The following is a 21,218-nucleotide window of genomic DNA, read 5'->3' as shown; positions in this document are numbered from 1 at the left end:
GACGACGCAAGGCAGGTCAGGTCCACGGATTCACCCTGCCGGCGCCGGATTCCGACGCCTCGGCAGAAAGATTCGAGATTCGTCAAGACCTGTTTCCTGCGATCATTTATCATCATTCCAACCCGCTCATTTTTTCAGCAGGCAGAGCGTCCGCCGTTTCTGGCTCGCTGGACACGCGCGCACAGAAAAAGCACGTCTTTATATAGCTCGTGCACACACCCACGGAGTACCATCACTCGAGACGGACTGAAGGGAGAACCGAAAGATCTGCACGAGTTCAGGAAGTACGTTTCCACCCAGACTTTGAGGAAGTACCACAACAGCTGGCGGTGTTATGGATATATGCGACTCGAACAGATTCAAGAACCCAAACTAGCGGCCTAAAACCTGCGCAGATTCTATCATTTCGAATTCCAGTCCGTCGGGCCTGCTTATAAAAACCACGCAACGTTCTAAGACGCCACAAATAAAATAGTTAAACACAGAGACCTGTAATCTACAAGAGCCTCCTCTTAGCTATAAAACGAGCCTCGTCGCCGTGTGCTACGAAATACGAAGGCGTCCGACAAGCTCAGGCATCTACGGGGTGTGTTTTTGTGTGTGTTCAGGAAAATCAGCTACAGGTGCAGCAAAAAAAAAAAAAAAAAGGGCTTAAGCACAGCAGAGAAGAGACAACAGGATAACTTGAGTGGGAGAGAGAAAGAGAGCGAGTGTGAGAGTACACTGTACAATTCCCTGTGTACGAGCTGTTACTATAGAAACAATAATTTGATAGAGCAGGTTACTATTAACACACTCGTTCTATTTTCACACCTGCTGTTATAGGACTCCTTCTGACCAATCAGAACAGAGAACTCAGAACTGGGTATAAACGTACACGCACACACACACACACACACACACACACACACACACACACACACACACACGATGGGATTAATCAGTGGTGTGTTTAACGGTTCACGCAGGACTTAACGCTGATCGGCGGTGGAGCGCGACCATCCCGTCGACACCCTTTAACAGAACCGAGCGTGGGCGTAAACAGAACAGACCACTAACGTCTTGCTCACCTTTCTTCGGCAGGCCCCTCCCTTTGCCCAGGCGTGATCTGCGGTCCAGCACTTTGCCTTTGGGGCTGGCGGGGGGCACGGCGGAGCGGGAGGCTTCTCCGTTCTCGCTCAGCGAATCCCCCCGGCCCGAGTCTCTGGACGAGTTCTTGCGGAGGCGCCGTTTGGCCTTGGCCTTGAGCCGAGCCTCATGCACGGTGCCCACCGGCGCAGGGACCCAGTTCCCGTTGATCTCGTCGTCGGCTCTGGAAACGAGGGCGTTCTCCTCGTTGCCCGACTGATACGAGTCGCTCAGGTCGTCCGCTTCTGAGGAGAGACAGATTGAACGGGGGGGGGGGGGGGGGGCTTATGAAAATGGACGTCAGAGAAATGTATTTATTTATCAAATTTGACGTTTAATCTCTAGAGGCCACCAAAAGGGAGGGAAAAACAACTAATAAACAAAAACAGTGTCTGTGCCACAAGCAGCGCACTAGGAAGTGTTTACATACGATGCGCAGTTTTATAGAATATCTAGGGCGCTTGTGTAGGGAACAGAGAGCGGTTTGGTACTCGGCCCATGAAGTAAATAAGTTGTGTTAAAGCGACACTTACCCACGGGGTTGGCGTTCAGCCATGCCTCACAGTCCGCTGCCATGACTTCAAAACAATAAGAAAAACAGTCAATTTACAAAACCCTAAAATGAACATTAAAAAACAGTTGGTTTTTAAACACTACGGAAATTTAATTCATTCTGTATTCATACAATCGTCTGACTAACTTTACCGAGCTTAGTTAGCTGCATGCCCAAACACCTTCAAAACGTTCACGAGATACATATAAATCAGGTTAAACGTACATCTAAAAATAAATAAATAAATAAAATAAGCCTGTTATTTCACTTTAGAAGCTTATAAATCTGCAGCGGCGCTTTACACTGGACTGTAAAGGACGGATTTGTTATGTACACACAAGCAGCTCGGGACCACGTCAAATCCGCATCCCAAACCAACACCCACTAGAACACCAAGTGCGCTATGTACAGCGCATACGTCATTACGCGAGCAGCCTACGCAGCCCACCTAGGTAGCGAGAGTGTAGGCGTTTAGGATACAGACCACAAACAAACCTGCGTCAGCGCCATTTAACAATCGGATACAGTTGTTTTCAAGAAGAACGCGTCGTCTACGGTGGACAAACCGCCCTCGGTGCATATCAAAAGCTAAATAGGTGACAAAAACACGCCCGGAAAAGAACAAATAAAATCTCACCTCTCTTGGCGTTTCGCTTTCCCAACGATAACGCAGCCGTTCTGTTTCAAACGTCCCCTATCCGCTCTGCCCAGCAACTCGATAACGCAGGACCGCCCTTTCAGCTCTCTGATTGGACAGTTTATTTAAAGTCCGGACGCAGAGGTAACCAATAGGAAAGGTAGGCTCAGGGGGGCGTGCGTCAAGGGGGGGGGGGGTTTGCGTTTCTCGTGTTTTCCAAATCGAGAAAATTCGCGCTGAGTCGCAGCGCCTCCAGGCGGTCGAGATTAGAAAGTACGACCACTGCATTACGTCATTGCTTCTGATTTTGTCTCATAGCACAGTTTAGCTAGTGACCTGTTTTTAAAAAATTAAAAATAACGATAAATAATCGCTTAAAATATTAATAATTAACAATCTTTGCGTTGGATAAGTTGATCTGCACTAAAAAGTGATAATCATTTTTATGTGATAATCTTCTGATTAAAGTAAAAACATGTAATAAATAAATAATAACTCATGGCATGGCAAGCCAGGCAGAAACAAGAGCTCAAATAAAAATGTAAATGTGAAATGCTAAAATATATAATAGTATAATATAAATATAAGTATAAGTATATATAAGTAAAAAATATAAGTATATATTTTTAAATAATATATAGAAATAAAATAACTCATTAAAAATGCATACATTAATTATAAAACATACCCATATTTTTAGATAGTTTTATTCGTCAAGAACGTAGACATTTTTTTCTTTGATCACTTCGATTAAAAAGTAAAAACGCTGTAAAAGCGTCAGAGATTACTGATGAAAAAATACTCGCAATGTGAAATATTACAAAACATTAAGAAAAAAAAACATAAAAAATGATAGAAAATTTCTAGTTATATTTATGTATGAGTATATTCTTCTATATTTACTTCAAAACTACAAATACTGATGTCACTAAAAATGTACTGACCTTTCTGTATATTTTGTTCTTTGTACTTCACAATTACGTTACACACACACACACACACACACACACACACACACACAAACCAATGCGACGCCAATTATTTCTCCAAGTGTTTATTGAAGAATTTGCATCGGAACATCTGAGTAACATTTTCAAAAATGGGTCATGTCTCAAAAGCGGGACACTCGTAATAATATTGTATAAAACATGTGGAAGAAAAAGCCTTCCACAATCCCGTCCCCCTTACTGCAAACTAGCATCACACACACTTCACTTTATTCTGTACACAGGTTCACCTCAGACAGGAGAAACAACACGCATGGTCCGGTTCATGTAGCACTACTGTACATTTAAAAAAAAAAAAAAAGAAAAAAGCGTTATACACAGCGTGGATGAAAAAGGGTTGAGTCCTGGGTTTTTATATTTATTAAAAATAAAATATCTTTGCATTATTAACAAGAACGAGTCATTTCTCATTGACCTGAGGGCAAGTGTGCGGAGACCTGATTCAAAAGGCAGTCGTCCTCTTCCCGGTCCTCGAGGACATCCAGTGCATCACAAATAATAACTTAATACTTTCTTTGATTCACACACATCACACCTTAAAAAGGGAAACGCCATCAAGCGAACCAGCCCTTAGCACATATGAGCATTGCCTGCGTCATGTGACCACTCCACTGTATTCGCACATTCCTATACCACATACACGTGTGGTGTGAGCTGTGCTCCAAAATGGCCGACTTCATCTTAATATCTCCCCCCTTTGGTGTCATTTAGAGCACAGCTCACGCCCAGCTTTACAAGATGACTTACCGTGAAAAGGCACGCTCGGGTGAGCTTCGAGGTGAACTATTTTACACATTCAAATCAGGCCCTGTTCGGTGACGCGTGCTTCCTGCGCTGCTTCAGTGACGTGTGGATTTAGGAACGTCGGGAAAATGACTAGACGTGATGTTGTTCAGAAGACGTGATGACGCGTGCGCTCCCGTCTCGTCGCTCTTCTTCGGCGGTTAATTGAAGCGTGAGCGTTTTCTGAAGTCGGCTTTAAATACGCAGGATGTTTGCATGGACCGGCCTCGTTTCTCTCTTACTCTCTCTCTCTCTCTCTCTCTCTCTCTCTCTCTGTGTGTCCTGGTTCGGTTCTCCTCCTCGTCTCCGAGCGAGCGAGCGAGGGGTGCTCACACTGCTGACGTCTCCGGCTGCGTCCCGTTTTCACTCCGCGTCAGAGCCGAAGTGCAGCAGACTCTCCTCGGCCAGCTGAGACAGGTACTTCTGCGCACGCACAACCAACAACAACAGAATTACAGACAAGCTGACATCTACACCACTCCCCCTTCACCCCCGGTGTGGCCCCCCCCCCGCGTTACGACCAGCACTGACGTGACCCTGTGACCCTATGACCAAGTCCTAGGTGGTGAGATTACACTGAGTTTAACAGACGCTCCGCCCACTTTTTCACCTCCACCTCTTCTTTTTAAACGTCGCCAGTGGTACAGTGCTGCGCTATAAGAGGAATAAAACACTTCCGCGCTCATCATTAATCGACCGTCGCTGATGAATTTCCTGTGTATTACTGTGTCACTAATCAAATCCACCCCCCCCCCCCCCCTCTGTCTTTCTGTCTCACACTCCTGTCTCCTGTGAGTGACAGAGCAGCTGCTGCCCCTCATGCCGTGAATGCCTGCAGTGTGTGTGTGAGTGAGATAGAGCGATAGAGAGCTGCGTCTGAGAGAGGGACTAATGGGCAACTCGATCCTGACCGCACGCCCGGTCAGCGCCTGCTGCCCTTCACACACTAATGGTTTCTAAAAGCGTTACGAACACACACATTCCCACACTCATTATTCCATTAGTCCGCTTCTCGGCGTGCTATGTGTTTACACCTCTCTGGCTTTCGGGCAGTAACGGCACATTGGAACACCCTGGGTTTTGGCGGGCTTCGCTGCCCGGATGCTTTATCCAGGCGAAAGCGGTGTAAACATCTCGCCGATTCGAGTGCGGTGCGTGTTCAGACCTGCAGGTTGCGGTAGTGAACGGTGCTCCGGCAGTGCGTGGTCTTGGCCGTCTCCTCGCTGGTGTAGAAAAAGCTGCAGAGTTTGCAGTAGAAGCCGGCGCTCGGGACGACGAACTCCACACCTAAAACGACACACGGATAAAGCGAGCGTTTAGCGCGGTCACGTCTACGAAGCAACACCGCATCGGACGAGTCCGTCACTCGTTCCGTCACTGACCGTGTTCGCCTGTTCCGTGTTTCACTCAGAGTCGACGTCATCCGGAGACGTACATGTCTCCCGAGTTCCGCTCTCTTATCTTTTAAAGTGTTCCCTGACTGTCTGTGTTCCGACCTCCGCTCCGGACGCGACAGGAACACAGACGCAGGATTGAAAGATTCCGGTCGGAGAAAACGATCGACTTAAGACTTAAGCGAGGCGGTGAAGGACAAGTCAAGGTCATAGCCGAACGAAATCAAGGTCAAGCCTTGACTTCGACTAGTTGGTTTCATTTGGGCATTGCGCCAAAGATAATCCTTCCTATCAGACTATAATTAGCAAAACCAACTCCCGAGACATAATAATCAGAACCCGGGTGAACTCGGACTGATCCGGGCGCGGACGTACCTAGCGGGATGCTGTGCTCGCTGATGATCTTCTCCTGCTCTCGCGACGGTGACGGCGCTTCGATGCCGATCCCCTGCGGCGAACTCGCAGGCTGCCGAATTGTGTTCTCTGCTGAAATTGGGTGGGGAAAAAAACACACACACACACACGTTATTTATTTCACGATGTCACGGTTTACACATTAATAATTTGATCAGATTTCGCCAGACTGTTTGGTCGACTTATTTCTGGTTACCACATGTCACGCGCCGCCGCCTTCTCATTTCCCGAATCGGGTCCGGAGATGACGACCGTTTTGGCGCGTGAGCGATTGCTCGAGTCGCTATTTCACGTTTGAGCCAGAGGACACGGACGAGGAACTTTAGAGGGAGGAGGTGAGGAGAGCTCAAGTTTACACCTCGTTGTTTTTGGGTTTTTTAGATTTAATAATAATAATAATAATAATAATAATAATAATAAGTACGTCTACCCAAAATAACCGGAGCCGGTAACTGAAGTACACGACGCAGGACTGGGGCAGAAGCTATTTAAATAACGATAAAGTTACGAGCCAAAAGTTAAAGTTAGCTAGCTATATACGGAAACGCTCCGCTCGCTAGCTACTTCACCTCAGATAAGACCCATGTGAGGCTGAGAGGGCGATGAAGTTGTCTCGTTGTTGTTGTTTGTTGTTTTGTTTGGTGTTTGATATCAGTAGAACTCTGTAATAAAATCTTACGCGGTCCTACGGTGTGACGTGCTAGCTGTACGTGTTCATTTTATTCTTGATTGTGTCTTTAAGTTTCTTCTGTGGTGTGTGTGTGTGTGTGTGTACCTCTTTTCTGGTTGTCCTCAACATGCTGCGTCTCCTTCTTCTCAGCCTCACTCGTCCTCCCCGTGTGTTTTTCCGTGACCTTTTCCGCCTCACGTACGCTCTCGGGCACCGCTTGTGTGGCGGGGGCGTGTGTCTCGACGGTGTGTGCCGGAGATACGCCCGGCTCTGCTGCCTCCTCTAGCGCACTTTTAAACTCTTGGTTTGGGAAGAGGCAGATGTGAGAGGACGGAGCTTCGGCGCAGTCCGGCTGATCAGGCCTCGGCGTTTCTTCCGTTACAGCGTCCGGCGCCGACTCCCGTTTCTCCGCCTTCGCCGACGTGGTCTCCTCCTCTTCCTCACGCCCCCCCTCCACCTCCACCTCCTCCTCCTCATGCTCCTCTTCCTGCAACTCGGGGAGATCGGGTTCGACGATGGAGTCGTCTTCTTCGCCCACCTCGTCCACGGTCACCAGCTCCTCCATGCTCTTAGGGTACCAGCACTCGCCCTCCGTGTCCTCGCCACTTCCACACTCCTCCGCCTGGGCATCGGAGATATAATAACATAATAATAACAGATTCACTCCCGGGTCTACAGCAGAGCCAGAGCTTTAACTCGACTGGCTAAACTGTCCGTTTTTTCTTAAGAACACATTGCATTCTCTGCTCTGATTGGTCAGACGTTGTTGTCCAGCAGCTCTGGAAATTGAATTAAAAGAAAGATAAAAGGTTACCTCGCTCTCTCGGTCGCGCTCGCCCTCGCTGGGCTCCGTCGGTTTGCTGCTGTGCGGAGATAACGATCTGTCTTTGGCTCTGTGCTCTGTAGATTCTTTCTGTGGACACACACACACACACACACACACACACTCGGTACATTGTCGATGTTTTACATCATTGCTCAGTTAAAGCACAGCGTAGAGCGTGTACTGTAGCGTACGTGATTGTTAGGCTCTCTCTCGTGCCTCCTGCTCGTCCTCCTGCCTCGTCCGTCCTCCCCGGGCTCGGATTCCGAATGTCTGCCCCTGTGGTGGTCCCCGCCTCCGTCTCGCCGCTTGAACTTCGGCTCGTGTCTCTGGTGCTGGGAGACGCGCGGGAGCTTTTCCTTCTTATAGAAGTCGTCCGCAGCGGCGGGATGGTGGGAGGAGAAATAGCGCTCCCTGCTGCGCTCGTCTGCCGGTTTGAGGTAGGGCTTCCTGCGTTCGTTGGGCCTGTCGTCCTCGCCGTTCCGCCACTCGTCCCTGTCGCGCGGCGTCCAGTCCCACGATCCGCGCCGCGGGCCGGCGCCGTTCATCCAAGGCGCCGCCTGGGGGCTGTGGGTGGAGCTGCAGGACGTGAAGCTGGGGCTGTGTGAGGGCGGAGTCAGGGAGCGAGTGACGGGGCTGCGCGAGCGCGTCCGCTCTTGTGGATACCTATAAAACGCAAATACGTCTTCAGTCCATTTCTGGTACATCTCCTGACCTCCTCAAGACATATTCTAAGCAAGGGAAAAAATGTCTGTGCTCTCTGGGTAGGACGTGCGTACTCTCTCTTTCCCCTTTCAATCACAGCGACACTAGCCAATCATAGGCGTTTCTCAGCTCAGAAAGCGTTTCTTTTTCCCCTCCGGGTGTGTCACGCTGCCCCGCGATGCAGCAGGAGCGGCAGTTCATCTTACAAGAGTGTTAAAATCGACCGGTTATTGTTATTGGTTATGTCCATTTCTCTCTTACCGGTCCAACTCGTGCAGCTCGTCTCTCTCCCTCTGAGAGTTGATGTCCTGGATGATGGACTCGACGTCTTTACCGGGTTTCTGCGTTCACACAGGGGACAGACGCACACTCGCGTGTCCATTCAAGATTAGACTATGACGTTGTTTACACTTTCATATATTTAAAATAAATAAATAAATAAATAAAACTTTTAGTCTTGTATCATATAAATAAACAAATATACAAATGAAAAAAAAAATTAAGTACTAAATAAAAACATCTACTAGGATTTAAAGTGGTCCCAGTTGAGATCATTGATTTATTATTTATTTGATAAAAAAAAAAAAAAGTAATATTAATGCAGATTAAAATATTTATATAGAAATTACTGGTAAAATCCAACAGTGTGGTTTATTTGTTTAAAAAAAAAAAAAAGATTATTTGAATGACTTTAATTGAGTTCACCAGCTATAAAACGACGAATTAGACGGGCAATTAATTACTAGAATTGAAATAACATAAATAACTGACGTGAAAATAAAATGAAATGAAGGCAGGTCTCACCTTGAGCTGCAGCTCCTTGTATCTCTTGGACATGCGTATGAGGAGCTTCTGGTCATTGATGGTGGCCGGATGGAGCTGGTAGTACTGCACCATGGCCTGAGCCGCCTCCACGTACGCCATCTCCAGGAAAGCCTGGAAATGAAAATTAGCCCCACACACACACACACACACACACACACACACACACACACACACGCACGCAATATGTCAAAGCACTAGCACAACAGATCTTTGGGGCGCATCGGTTTTCCCAGAGCTGTAAATCTCCAGGACAGTTACGATTCTGAATCGGCACACCGCGTCTCACGCGCTCGCGAGACGCGGAATCCGATCCGGCTGACTTTAGGAGATAGGTGATTAAAAAGTCTAGCGGAGTATTTGACGAAATAAAAAAAGGAGACGCTGAGTGAGACATCTGCGACAGATAACGCATCACATGACGGTCTGTTCCCTGACACAAGCTGGTGTATAATACACGGCGTATCATTCACTAACGGTGCAGAACACTAAATAAATAAATAATACGGTGATTCTTTTTTTTTTTTTTTTTTTTTTTTTTAAACACATAAAATAAACCTGTAGTTAAACACAAACTGATGTACAGGTTCGATCATCAGTTAACCTGTCCTCATGAGAAATGGGACGGGAGACGCGGCACTGATGCGGTACCTGGTGTGTGGAGCGCATGAGGATGTAGTTGGTGACCTTGCCGAAGGGCAGACCCAGGTTGATCACATCGTTCTCGGTGCAGCTGCCCTCAGGGAGGTTACAGATGTGCACGACGCGCCCGGGACCCGGCTTCCGCGCTACAAACTGCAGGCAGGAGAAAGAAGAAACTCCGTAATCACGTCGACTGGAATAAACGTCCTGCTGCTTACAGAGATTTGTTTATCCTCAAACATGGCTTCTGGAAAATCAGCCAACATACAACATGAGGTTTACTTCCATCACGTGTTAATAAGCATAAAGTAGTGCTGGACCTGTGTCCTGGGGTGGGTTAGCGTGGGTTAGCGTGGGTTAGCATGCTTGATGTGTTATGCATTATGATCGATAGATAGACAGATAGATATGTACAACACTAGAAGAAAAGAAAGATAGATAGATAGATAGATATGTACAACACAAGAAAGAAAGAAAGATATGGACAACACAAGAAAAAGAAAGAAAGAAAAATAAAAATCATGAGTGAGAGAATAAAGGAATAGAAAGAAAAAAAGAAAGAACAAAGGGATGAAAGAAAAAGAAATGGAGGAAGGAAGAAAGATGCAGATAAAAGAAAGAAAGAATAGAACGACAGAAACATTTGTACAAAGCATTCTATATTCTGTAAATGTACAAAAACAAATAACACAATCTGTAACCGTGTTAATCCATCCATCCGTGCTGCTCTCACCGACACCAGCTCGTGCGTGGAGAAACACACATCCACAGCCTCACTACACCAACAGGGTTAATATCTCAGTCATGATCTAACCCTGACTCGTGCACTCTCTCCTTACTCAGTCCCAGTCTGAGAGCCTGACAGTCTGACCGTCTGAGAGTCTGACCGTCTGAGAGTCTGACCGTCTGAGAGTCTGACCATCTGAGAGTCTGAGAGTCTGACCATCTGAGAGTCTGACCGTCTGAGAGTCTGACCATCTGAGAGTCTGACCGTCTGAGAGTCTGACCATCTGAGAGTCATTAGAGTCTGACAGTCTGAGAGTCTGACAGTCTTTAGAGTCTGACCGTGTGAGAGTCTGACAGTCTGAGAGTCTGAGAGTCTGACCGTGTGAGAGTCTGACAGTGTGAGAGTCTGACAGTGTGACAGTCTGAGAGTGTGACAGTGTGAGAGTCTGACAGTCTGACAGTGTGAGAGTCTGACAGTCTGACAGTGTGACAGTCTGACAGTCTGAGAGTCTGACAGTGTGACAGTCTGAGAGTGTGACAGTGTGAGAGTCTGACAGTCTGACAGTGTGAGAGTCTGACAGTCTGACAGTGTGACAGTCTGACAGTCTGAGAGTCTGACAGTCTGACAGTGTGACAGTCTGACAGTCTGACAGTGTGACAGTCTGACAGTCTGAGAGTCTGACAGTCTGACAGTGTGACAGTCTGACAGTGTGAGAGTCTGACAGTGTGAGAGTCTGACAGTGTGAGAGTCTGACCGTGTGAGAGTCTGACAGTCTGACAGTCTGACAGTCTGACAGTGTGAGAGTCTGAGAGTCTGACAGTGTGAGAGTCTGACAGTGTGAGAGTGCGAGAGTAAAAGAGTCTGACAGTTTGACAGTCTGACAGTTTGACAGTCTGACAGTGTGAGAGTGTGAGAGTGCGAGAGTCTCACAGTGTGAGTGTCTGTGGTCTTTTACTATAACACTGTCTGTTGTACAGAACAGATTTGCTGAGCCGTGCTGTAGCCCAGAGTGTGTTTGATTGACAGGAGTGTGTGTTGGGACATGTGACTGCAGGGTCAAAGGGCACTTTCAAGATGCAGATTTTAAGCACAATAAGTATATAAATAAATAAATAAATAAATATGCGCGCCTACACACACACACACACACACACACACACACACACACACACACGCACATTAAACGATTAAACTGATATATAAAGTGATCTACGAATACAACTGATCTGAACTGAAAGACTGTCGGTGGTGTAATACTTTCTACTCCCATGTGTTCCGCTGTGTTTCAGCCATTCAGCAGCAGTTTAACCAGAATTCTGTGTGGCTGTGCATCAGAAGGTCACCATCATAAACAGATACAGAAATAGCTCGCGGCAAGCTGTTTATGCATTTACAAGACGACAATGTAGCCTGCTCGTGAGCCAGGCTAATAAAATGTGTTCTTCACACGTTAGCGGGGCGGCCTACTGGAGTGTAACGAACGACAGGTGAGCGCCGAGGGCCAAGCGGTTTGGAGACCTGTTATGGGAATGCAGCACGCTTCGTGCGATCGAGAGCTCAAACACGAGGTCAATCAGAAACGGGTGGTACATAAATATAGCTTTTATGAAAAAAAACATTTTTCAAGGATGATAAATAGTAAGACATTTTGGTTCTGTCATTGCTAGAAGACAAATATTACAACAAAACCTCTGAGACATTGTGTCACCTTGTCTGGCTGAAGCTGACAGGAACTCGGACGGGAACCGTGGTGAGCTCGGAACGACACGCACAAGACGACCGAGCGTTTCTCAACCTTTTCCCTGTCGAGTTTGGGTGATCCTGCGCAATCTATAGCCTCACCTAACTTTTTTTTTTGGCTGGCGACGCCATCTTGTTGCAGCGCGTGTTGACATGCTTTCCTGCTCACCGCGGTTACAGACTGGATACTCGACTGGTCACCCTAGCCGTCATGTCAGCTTGAACTGCCACTCGCTGGATGTTTTTTCTTATCGTTCTGTTCATTATACTGATATCACACCGCCATACCGCCCAGTTCTACTCATTTGAAACGATGAAAACGATCCTCTATCCTCATCCTGCAAAAATGTAATCAATCAGAAACTCAAGATATCACGGGTATCGTGATAGCGTTTCAGAAATGCCCCGAACGAACGCGATCTGTGTTTTAGCCCCGTGCACTAGATACTTCAGCCCCCCCAGAGCGCGGGCTGTAAAATCCTCCTGGCGCGCTCGCCGTGTTCATGGGCTGTTAAATTGGCCGCCGACCCGACAGCAGCCTTTCCTGTTTGTATATCCTGACGGCTACGCTCGTCCGAGCGCGCCGAATCCGAGCTCTCCCTCAGGACTGAAACGCAACTCCTGACCACCCGAACGCTTCCAGACCTCCCGAACGCTTCCAGACCTCCCTCCCGAAGCAACGGCTACACACTAACGGCTAGACGTGACTCGCCGTGTTACTCACAAAAAATCGGGACTACATTTTACACATTGTGGGCTAAAAGCGCTTCTTACTTAAAGCGCCGCTTCCAAAACTGAGACTAAATTCAATCAATTTAAATAATTATAGACCTTTTGATTTATTTATTTTTTTTAAATATTACAGAAGTATTATTCTTATTTGTTTAAGTACTTCATATTATTTCAAATATTCTTCTGAGTCATGTACACTCATGACTCTTAAAGTGTTTTTGTACTGTAATGTAATAAAACCCGAACTACAAATTAGACCCTGTGTCCAGCTTTTATATATTTAGATTTATTTCGACTGAGCGGCGGAAAAGTGACTGACCGTCAACGTTGCAACTGGAGACTCCTTCCTTCTGTAAACGTCTCCTAATAGAAAACGTCACCGTTCTTATTTGTTAAACATGGTTTGTTTTTAACTCTTTATCGTTCGCCTTCGGTACGAATCCCTGTGTGGGCTGCTACTACAGAAACGATAACGTATCGCGACGATTCAAACGAATCGACCCCACGTACCATTAAAAAAAACAACAACAAAAAAAAAAACACCAGATAGACGTGATTAGACCTCAGCGTTCGTTAAAAATACATACATACATACATACATAAATAAATAAATAAATAAATATATAAATAAGCACCGTTTCGACCCTAATCCCACGCAATGTTCAGAAAACAGCTACAGATTAACACACGGTCTTACACTAGAAAGTTCTCCAGATTAAGAAAACACTGAGAAACATTCGACTTTTGCGGACTTTTATGAGCGCATGAACAGAACGAGGATTTTCAGTGGCCATGACTGTGTATTCTGCACTGATTGGTTAGTAGACAGACATGTTAGGATGATATAATTAACACATGAGCCAGACATAGCTGAAGAACCGGGGCTTGAGCACACTGGTAGCTCGCCGATTGGCTGGGGAAGAGGGCGGGGAAAGTCGTTCGATATCATTGGCCGCATGATTGATTGATCGTTCAGTGGATAAACGTAAATAAAAGATTTCATTGGTGAAATTGCCTGATTGGTTGAATTCCAGGTCCAACAGCGAGTGCCACCTCATACTGCTATGTTTGCCAGATAGCCAATAACCTTAAAGGTAAAATTAAAAAACATTATATATATATATATATATATATATATATATATATATATATATATATATATATATATATATATATATATATATTTTGCTTACTTGAGAGAAAGACTGCGACCAGCACAGAAAGGTTAGCCGATCCAAATCCAGCGCCAGTGGAAGGTAAATTTAGCTTGACCGCTCGCAGTCGGCGATGAGACTGGACAGACTAACCCACTTGCTGGAATGTGAGACTCTTAACGTCATGGATTTTATTGACAGCATCAAAGGTTTCTTCTCTCGTAAGAGCAGGAAGACGGCCAGATGGCGAGACACTCTGAACGCTATTTAAAACACGTCTACGTGGCACTGGAGTTCGGCCTTGCTTGTAAATCCCTTTGGATTAAAGTAAATCTATTTTGTAAATAAAGGACCCGTCCTGTGCTACGACTAGACTCTTACGCTCCGTATCTTCCTCCTACTGTAAAATATCACAAAAGGCTGTAAAACGTGCCCAAATGCACAATTCACAAGGAACTAAAAGACCACACGGAATTAGACGAACATCACTTGCGGAGATTCAGAAACCACCGAGATCGTTAGATATTAAATTATTTCTCAGGTTATCTTAGCCTGATGAATGCCCAACAGCTGGGTGCGTAGTTCCCATGCTGTGTGCAGCTGTGAAATGTGTGAGGCGTACAGTGGGGGAAAAGCAGTCAAACTTAATTAAGCGCTACATGTTTATGTGAGGCGGTCTGGGAAATTCGATTTTCGAATTCAATTCTGGCAAAAAGAAAAAAAAGAAGAAGGAACAAAAAAAAAAAAAAAAAAGAGAGAGATAAAATGGATTACGTCCCGATACGATACGTTTTCAAAACTTTAAAAACAATCATTTTTTTGAACAGGTTTCCATTTTCAGTTGAGTAATGGAAATATTAATGTTGTATTAATGGAGATGATGATAATGGTAATAATGACAGCGATCGCGCGAACCATTCGGACTCTTGGAAGTGTGTAACGAAACAAAATTAAACGCAACTGATTGGTAATCGGTGTTGGCAGATCGCGGCAAAATTTCCACTACAACTACATCTCAAAAACTACACAAAAAGTCCTGAAACAATCCCAAAAGTTTTTGAAAAATCTTAAATCACGTAGTCATTTTTTTTGGGTTGTTTTTTTTTTGTTTGTTTGTGTATTGGAAACAAGTTCACCGTGGTGTGCGTGCATTTCTGCTTTGTTCAAAACTTCAGAACTAAAAATGTTGTTTGATCTTTTATGAAACATAAAGGATATTATTATTATTATTAAAAATGGGCTGTCAGAAAAGCCTGTCAGGTTGTAGACTACCAGTAAAGGCTGTTATAAAGATTTAGTTTACATGGTCGTGCTATATAATGTTTAATCTTCTTCATTACATCTATTAAATTCAATGGAAATTATTGTTGTTTTTATTATTATTTTAAAAAATTCATTAATTTTCACCCTTTTCACCATTTGGGTTAACCCAACATTTAACAACTTTACTTCTGGTTGAGAAACATAATTTCAGCTGGTTTGACGATATAAAGATCTTAACTAGCTACTATATATATATATATATACCATTAAAAATTCAGAGCCCTCTGTCTGAGCCTTTCTGCCATTTCGATCTCATGACCCATGACGTATTACTCGAGTTATCTCTCAAAACGCATCTGTCCAATGCTATAAAAAGACCACAGAGAAATAAAACAAAATGTACGTGGAATTAGATCTGTTTGGCACGAGTTAAACCTGCCAGAGCAGTTGTCCTGAAAGAATTCCCAGCCCCCGGATCACCTCGGAGACAAAACAACAGCTGCACCGTCGCATGAGCGGCGGAATTACCGATAACCAAACGCGATCATGAATCGATAGCTCAGCGATCAGTAACGAGAAATTCGAGAAATGTCCGAGCTGGCGTAAGTATCGGGGGAAAAAAAAAACCCCAGAAAAATACTGAGGCACAGACTGTTAATGCACTCCATCTGTCTCTAACGTGCAGTGCCAGAGGTGATAAATCTCTTCCACGATTATCTGTAATTGCTTTCAGGCCTTAGTAATAAGCAGACGGTAATTTGTCAGTCAACAAACCAACAATATTCCCTCTCCCATTTGTTCTCCGAGCGTGAGATACATGCGGGGTGGGTTAAGTGCTGAAGCTAATTAGCGTTAGAGTTATATTCGGTTTAAAGTTGACACGTCTTCACTTCACACGAGGAAATGAGATTCATCATCACACCACGGGATGAAAACGATATTCGTCAGTACTCGATATAGCATCGACGGCTTTGAATGTGTGCCTTGATAGGGGACGAAGCAAATTCCAAATATGTAGTAGATCAGTTCTACTGGCTTTCTTGAATACTCTTTGATGAAATAACCATGTGAAAAGTGAGAGCGTCTCAGACAACTACGGCTGACCTTTGTCCCCGGTTGGTGTGACGTAAATCCCGCCCCCGAGAGAGGAAATGACTTCATAGGTGCAGCTGGTAAAAAAGAGGAGCCTCCGGTTGAAACATCTGCAGAACATAATAAACAAAGGTCACAACCAAGAAACATTTCGATGTACTGTATGTAGTGCTAGTTAGAAGATCCCAGAATTCAAGGTCAGCGCTGAAAATCCCAGTCGCTTCGGTCATTAAATAAAAAAATAAAAAATAAAAGACCCTCCACGTTTTTTTACTAATCTACTCACCTAATTATATGACTTTCTTCTACTTTATCCTCCTCGCCTCTCACATGGTGTGTGTTTTACACCTCGGAGCAAACTCTGAACTTTCCGAACTCATTAAGTCTAAAACTCGCTCTCTAGGACGCCGTGTCCGCCATTGCTAAAACATCTCTGACTACTGTTATTAATAAACGTCGTCCTGCGAGCGATCCTGCAGGTCACGTGCTCCGGCTGCAACCCGAATGACTGCCCCCAAAAATAGACCCTTGCCTCAAAAAATCACACCTCATATCTCTCAGCCCCACCTCTCTCGTTATCAAACATACCGTGCGAGGGGAGGGGAAACTCCGTGATTCAGCTTACCTTGGCCGGCGGCGGACGAGTACGCCATGGTGCTGTTATTCAGTGCCGACTCGAGGCATCCTTCCGAGGCGACGGGAAAGTGCAGGGCTCCAAGTGCAGGGCTGTAAGAGGGACAGCGCTGCTTTTAGACCCCAAATCCCACAGCAGTCTGCCTGGCTGTCTCTCATGACCCGGCTCGAATGTAGGTCATTACTTCTGTAAACACGACGTCGGACTCCTACCTAATAACTCAACCTTTTTTAATAGGGTTATCGAATAGGGAAACTGAAGAGAAGCTCTTTCGGTTACTAATCCTTCACTGGCATTAAAATGCATTCCCTTGAATTTCACGCAAGAGTTGTAAATATTACGACTAGAAAAAATCTTTCAGGTCTCAGCGACAACACACCATGCGGTCTTCTTTCTCCGCAGCTCTCAATCTACAGTACCTAAACAAATTAAAGGTACTCTGAATTTTAATACTGTTACTCACCCGTCAGTGTACAGCAAGCGATTCTGTATATGCAACTTGCCCTTCACGTGCTGGTCCCAATCCTGAAAAGGCGACACACACACACAGTCCATCAGTCGGCAACGAGCTTCTCTGGACCCTCTTTTCCGAATGTTAAGATTCCAAAGTTGGGCCAATTAAAGAGTACAGAGAATGGAATAAGAGGGAGCAAGAATGCTGAATGAAGGAGTGAAATGAAAGCAGTACTGCTAAACAGTGCTGCACATCCTGCCTCCAAAGCCTGCCTCCAGTCTTTTCAAGCCAACTGCTATCTCGGCTTTCACACTAACCTGAGATCAACTGCCGCTGTGATTAAGTGTGCGGCATGAGGTCATCTATGTTTCAGTGGCAGCTGTTATCCATCACCTTTTCTATCATAAAATGCCAGTCTCGCTTTTTTAATATCATTTTCAGTGCTGGTCAAGTGTTACAAGGAACGTCCAAAACCATTCTTTACCATGTGAAAAGGTTCTCAAGAGCGAGAGGAGTAAGCAAGACTATCACATGCTGGCCCGCATTTACTTGATGCCACTCCCCATCTAGCAATTGGTCATTCTCACCTACAAGTTCACTCACCTTCAAGTTGTAAACCTTCTTTTCACAAATGGTGCACTGGTGGGGTAGGTGTGATGGTGTGACGCCATGATAGTCATTGAGCTGGTGCGCTTGTAAAGTCATGCCCCTCCCATCCTCACCCTTCTGTTGCTGTAGGTATCCCAGAAACCCCTGTGAACCACCGGCAGTGCTAAAACCAAGGCCTCCTGCTGGGCTGAATTTGGGGTCACCAGTGGGCTCCTCGGGATTGTACAGCTCTGCTCGTGGACCAATAAATCCATGTGTGGATGGTGCCCATGTACTGCCCCCGACACCCGTTCCTACATCAAGTTTACCCGAGATGGGAAAGCCGGCTGGGGTTTTCCATTGTTCTGTATGGCCAGAGCCCTGGAGTTGACTCTCAGAAGAGTAGAAGTCTCTCTGGTAGTTGTTTTGGCTGTTGGTTTTGGGACCACCAGTGCCTCCATACTGTCCTCCTTCACCTGCTTTACTGGCCCCTGCTGTGATTCCTCCCAGAAACCCTGCCTGAAATTTGCTGGGCTTATTCCCACATTCCCTGTGTGGGTTGGCACTCTGGTTCATGTTTCCACCTCCTCCATAGTGATTCAATCGGATCCCAGCATGGTTCTGGGTGAAGGCACCCCCTACAAGGGTGCTTAGGGGGGTGGCAGGAGGGGGAAAGGTTATCGGTGTCGAAGGAAAGCCTGTTCCTGGAGCCTGCGGCATGCTGGAGCCTCTAAGCTGGTTAAATAGAGGCTGGGACATGGTCACATTGGAGAGGACTTGATTGAGGACTGTGGCAGCGGCAGCAGTGTTGCTGTTCTGGGCGAGTTTGAGGCGATGCAGGGTGAGCTGAGCCTGGAGCTGGGCCAGCTGCAGACTGGCCGGAGTAAGTAGCAGATTTTGACCGGCTCCGCTTAAGGCTCCGCCAACAGGAAGCACCGTCTTATCATACTTGTCTCCTGAACCAGTACTGTAACGAGAGTCAGGACTACAAGTCATTTATTGTGCAAAGAACGGTATATAGCTTGAGCAAACAAAAGTATCACGAAACATCAAAGTTGTACAGTGGTCAAGATATTCCTTAGATAATTTTGGGTCCATCACTGTTTTACCACTGCATGTATCTCTACAAGTTACCCGTACAGGGAATGCTTGTAACGTACTTTATATTTTTTTTATGCAGATTGGGAACGTGACATCATGCTGCAGCTACAATATCTGACATACTGTTGAGCTACAAAGAGTCACAAGGTGTTAAATCAAATACTTGCTCTCGACAGGAATATTTAAAGAGGCACTGCACCTGTACCATTAGTCCACTCATTGCAAGTTATTGTAATTCTGGTTTCTTATTTTACAGCAGAGCTCTGGTTTACAGTAAACTCCCAGAAAACACGGTGCATAGTTCGATACTTTAACATGTTATGCATGAATAAGGATGGTAAAGATTCTGTTCGTGTCGGCATCTGAAAATGAGTGGAACCCTGACACGTTTGCGGGCTTAAATTCAGTGACTATTTTAGACGAGACAACACTAAAGTTTTAGTGCTAATTGAACGGTAGAGGCGGTTGAATCAGTGCAAGGTACGGTAGCTGAGGGAAGCACCGCTGCCCTAAAAACACACTACATTTTACAATAAAAGTGTCATTTTTCTCACATCCCTAAATAACGAACCTAGTCGTGAACCCATCAGTCATGACCAAACCAAAACACAGTTCGCACACGATGTTTACACGGAGCAGATCATTTGAACAAGTGACCAGAGCCATCAGGATGGCTATAATGCAACACCATGCGATGTCGATTCCCAAGCCCAACAGGACCTGCGTTAGTACCGAACTCATAGTAGTAATCATTTTGTGAAAGAAAACTAAATCAAATACAGAAAATCCTAAGATCCTCTGCAGTGAATCAAATGACCATGAACACAGGACGCAGCCTATCGAAGTATGCTTGTGGATGAGAATGTGGCCACTCTGGATTGTGTCCTGATTTATTGTCCTCGCCCGTTTCTCTCACGCTGATTGATGTGTTTACATGCTAACTAAATTTAGCCGGCAGTAACACAAATCAAAGCGTGTACAGTATCCTGATCATTCCTCCCTCCTCATCGTGCGTACTAGGTAACATTCAGATAAAGAGAAGATCCCTAAACAGGGAACAGCATGAACCGATGCCAGTTTTTAGGTTATCTGGAATGAATCAAGCTCCCTTAAATAGCCAGTGACACAATTAAGCATCAGGATTAATTTCCTTCCAAAAGCAAAACCCGATCCGCCGATTGGAACCCGGCATTCACGTGTCTTTCAGGGAACAAGTCTGCAGTCTACATTTTTCTTGTTTTTTTAATTGGAATTTGTGCAGCTGAACCTTTCAGCAGGATTAACACCTCAGCACTGTGGTGTTGGGGGCGTCTAGGGTTTTGATATGGACTTACAGGACTGTTTCCAGATCGTAAAAGCCGGCTCTAGACAAGCCGCTACTCAAGCGTCGTTCGATACAAATTATTGAAGCTTATAATATAATGATACCGTGGCTCTGTTATTTCAAAAGGTCGACCTACTGTCGCTGAAAGTCGAAAAATGTACCATGACCAAATCGTTTAGGCATACGGAAAAAGCGCGATGATCCGGTGCCGGAGAAGACGAGCGCGATGAACGAGTTATTCATACTGTCGTATCTATCAGATCTCCATCAGTGATCCATCAGAGATTTTCAAATAGCCAGACTTCAATTGATTTGTTTCAGAAGATCATAGATATTAGAAGTAGTAACAAATAATCATATATAGCACCAAGTCAGGTCAGAGCGAAAGCTTGAATTAAGAGGGGAGCCATTATTCAGGGTCTGACGTAGCATTCAGAAATGTGATTTTCCGGGTGAAGCCTGCCTGTAAGTCTGTGCAGCTGTTGTGCTTTAGGACAGCTGTCTCGGATAGAGATCTGCCGGTGGCTGCAAAAGGTCCTGCTTTATGGCTTACAAGCAGTAAAATATCACCATAAACGACGGTAACATACCTAACGTCCCTTTCAGAGTACTTCGGATTACGAGATCACGCACGTCCGACGTGCAAACCTACAGCGATGAGAAAAAACAAACAAAAGACGCGGTGTAAAAAAAAATTTTTTTTAAAAATGAGGCTTTCCTTTTATAGCTACGTTTAAAGTAGCTAGGAAATGAGCTAATTTCTGTTTTCATTTACGTTAAAGCAGACAAAGCGCCGACACTGGAGACTCCTTAAATAAAAGTTAAATAAAC

General features: G+C 45.4%; 2 protein-coding genes across 8 annotated transcripts in view; both read right to left on the bottom strand.

Moving 5' to 3' along the window:
- The window catches only part of pdcd4b (programmed cell death 4b), a 10,152-nt gene extending 7,712 nt beyond the window's left edge, over positions 1–2,440 (bottom strand). The window contains exons 1-3 of one of the 3 annotated variants that reach the window (XM_053676558.1): positions 2,319–2,440; positions 1,662–1,706; positions 1,071–1,373 (exon numbers count right to left, since the gene is read on the bottom strand). In XM_053676558.1, the coding sequence (XP_053532533.1) occupies positions 1,071–1,373; positions 1,662–1,704 (346 nt within the window). In that variant the 5' untranslated portion in view covers positions 1,705–1,706; positions 2,319–2,440. Of the gene's footprint in view, positions 1–1,070; positions 1,374–1,661; positions 1,707–1,833; positions 1,992–2,318 lie in introns of those variants that run through there. The other 2 variants (XM_053676559.1, XM_053676557.1) reach the window with 2 other exon arrangements.
- A 1,909-nt stretch (positions 2,441–4,349) lies between these two features.
- The window catches only part of rbm20 (RNA binding motif protein 20), a 41,039-nt gene continuing 24,170 nt past the window's right edge, over positions 4,350–21,218 (bottom strand). Inside the window, exons 2-14 of one of the 5 annotated variants that reach the window (XM_017458853.3) lie at positions 17,978–18,929; positions 17,384–17,445; positions 16,912–17,012; positions 16,299–16,396; positions 9,588–9,731; positions 8,919–9,050; positions 8,376–8,455; positions 7,604–8,075; positions 7,401–7,499; positions 6,692–7,208; positions 5,878–5,985; positions 5,274–5,395; positions 4,350–4,531 (exon numbers count right to left, since the gene is read on the bottom strand). In XM_017458853.3, the coding sequence (XP_017314342.1) occupies positions 4,472–4,531; positions 5,274–5,395; positions 5,878–5,985; positions 6,692–7,208; positions 7,401–7,499; positions 7,604–8,075; positions 8,376–8,455; positions 8,919–9,050; positions 9,588–9,731; positions 16,299–16,396; positions 16,912–17,012; positions 17,384–17,445; positions 17,978–18,929 (2,947 nt within the window). In that variant the 3' untranslated portion in view covers positions 4,350–4,471. Of the gene's footprint in view, positions 4,532–5,273; positions 5,396–5,877; positions 5,989–6,691; positions 7,209–7,400; positions 7,500–7,603; positions 8,076–8,375; positions 8,456–8,918; positions 9,051–9,587; positions 9,732–16,298; positions 16,397–16,911; positions 17,013–17,383; positions 17,446–17,977; positions 18,930–21,218 lie in introns of all 5 variants that reach the window. The other 4 variants (XM_017458852.3, XM_047151511.2, XM_047151510.2 and 1 more) reach the window with 4 other exon arrangements.

Source organism: Ictalurus punctatus, chromosome 27, assembly GCF_001660625.3.
Source record: "Ictalurus punctatus breed USDA103 chromosome 27, Coco_2.0, whole genome shotgun sequence".
NCBI classification, from domain to species: domain Eukaryota; kingdom Metazoa; phylum Chordata; class Actinopteri; order Siluriformes; family Ictaluridae; genus Ictalurus; species Ictalurus punctatus.
This window is presented reverse-complemented; position numbering and strand designations above follow the sequence as displayed.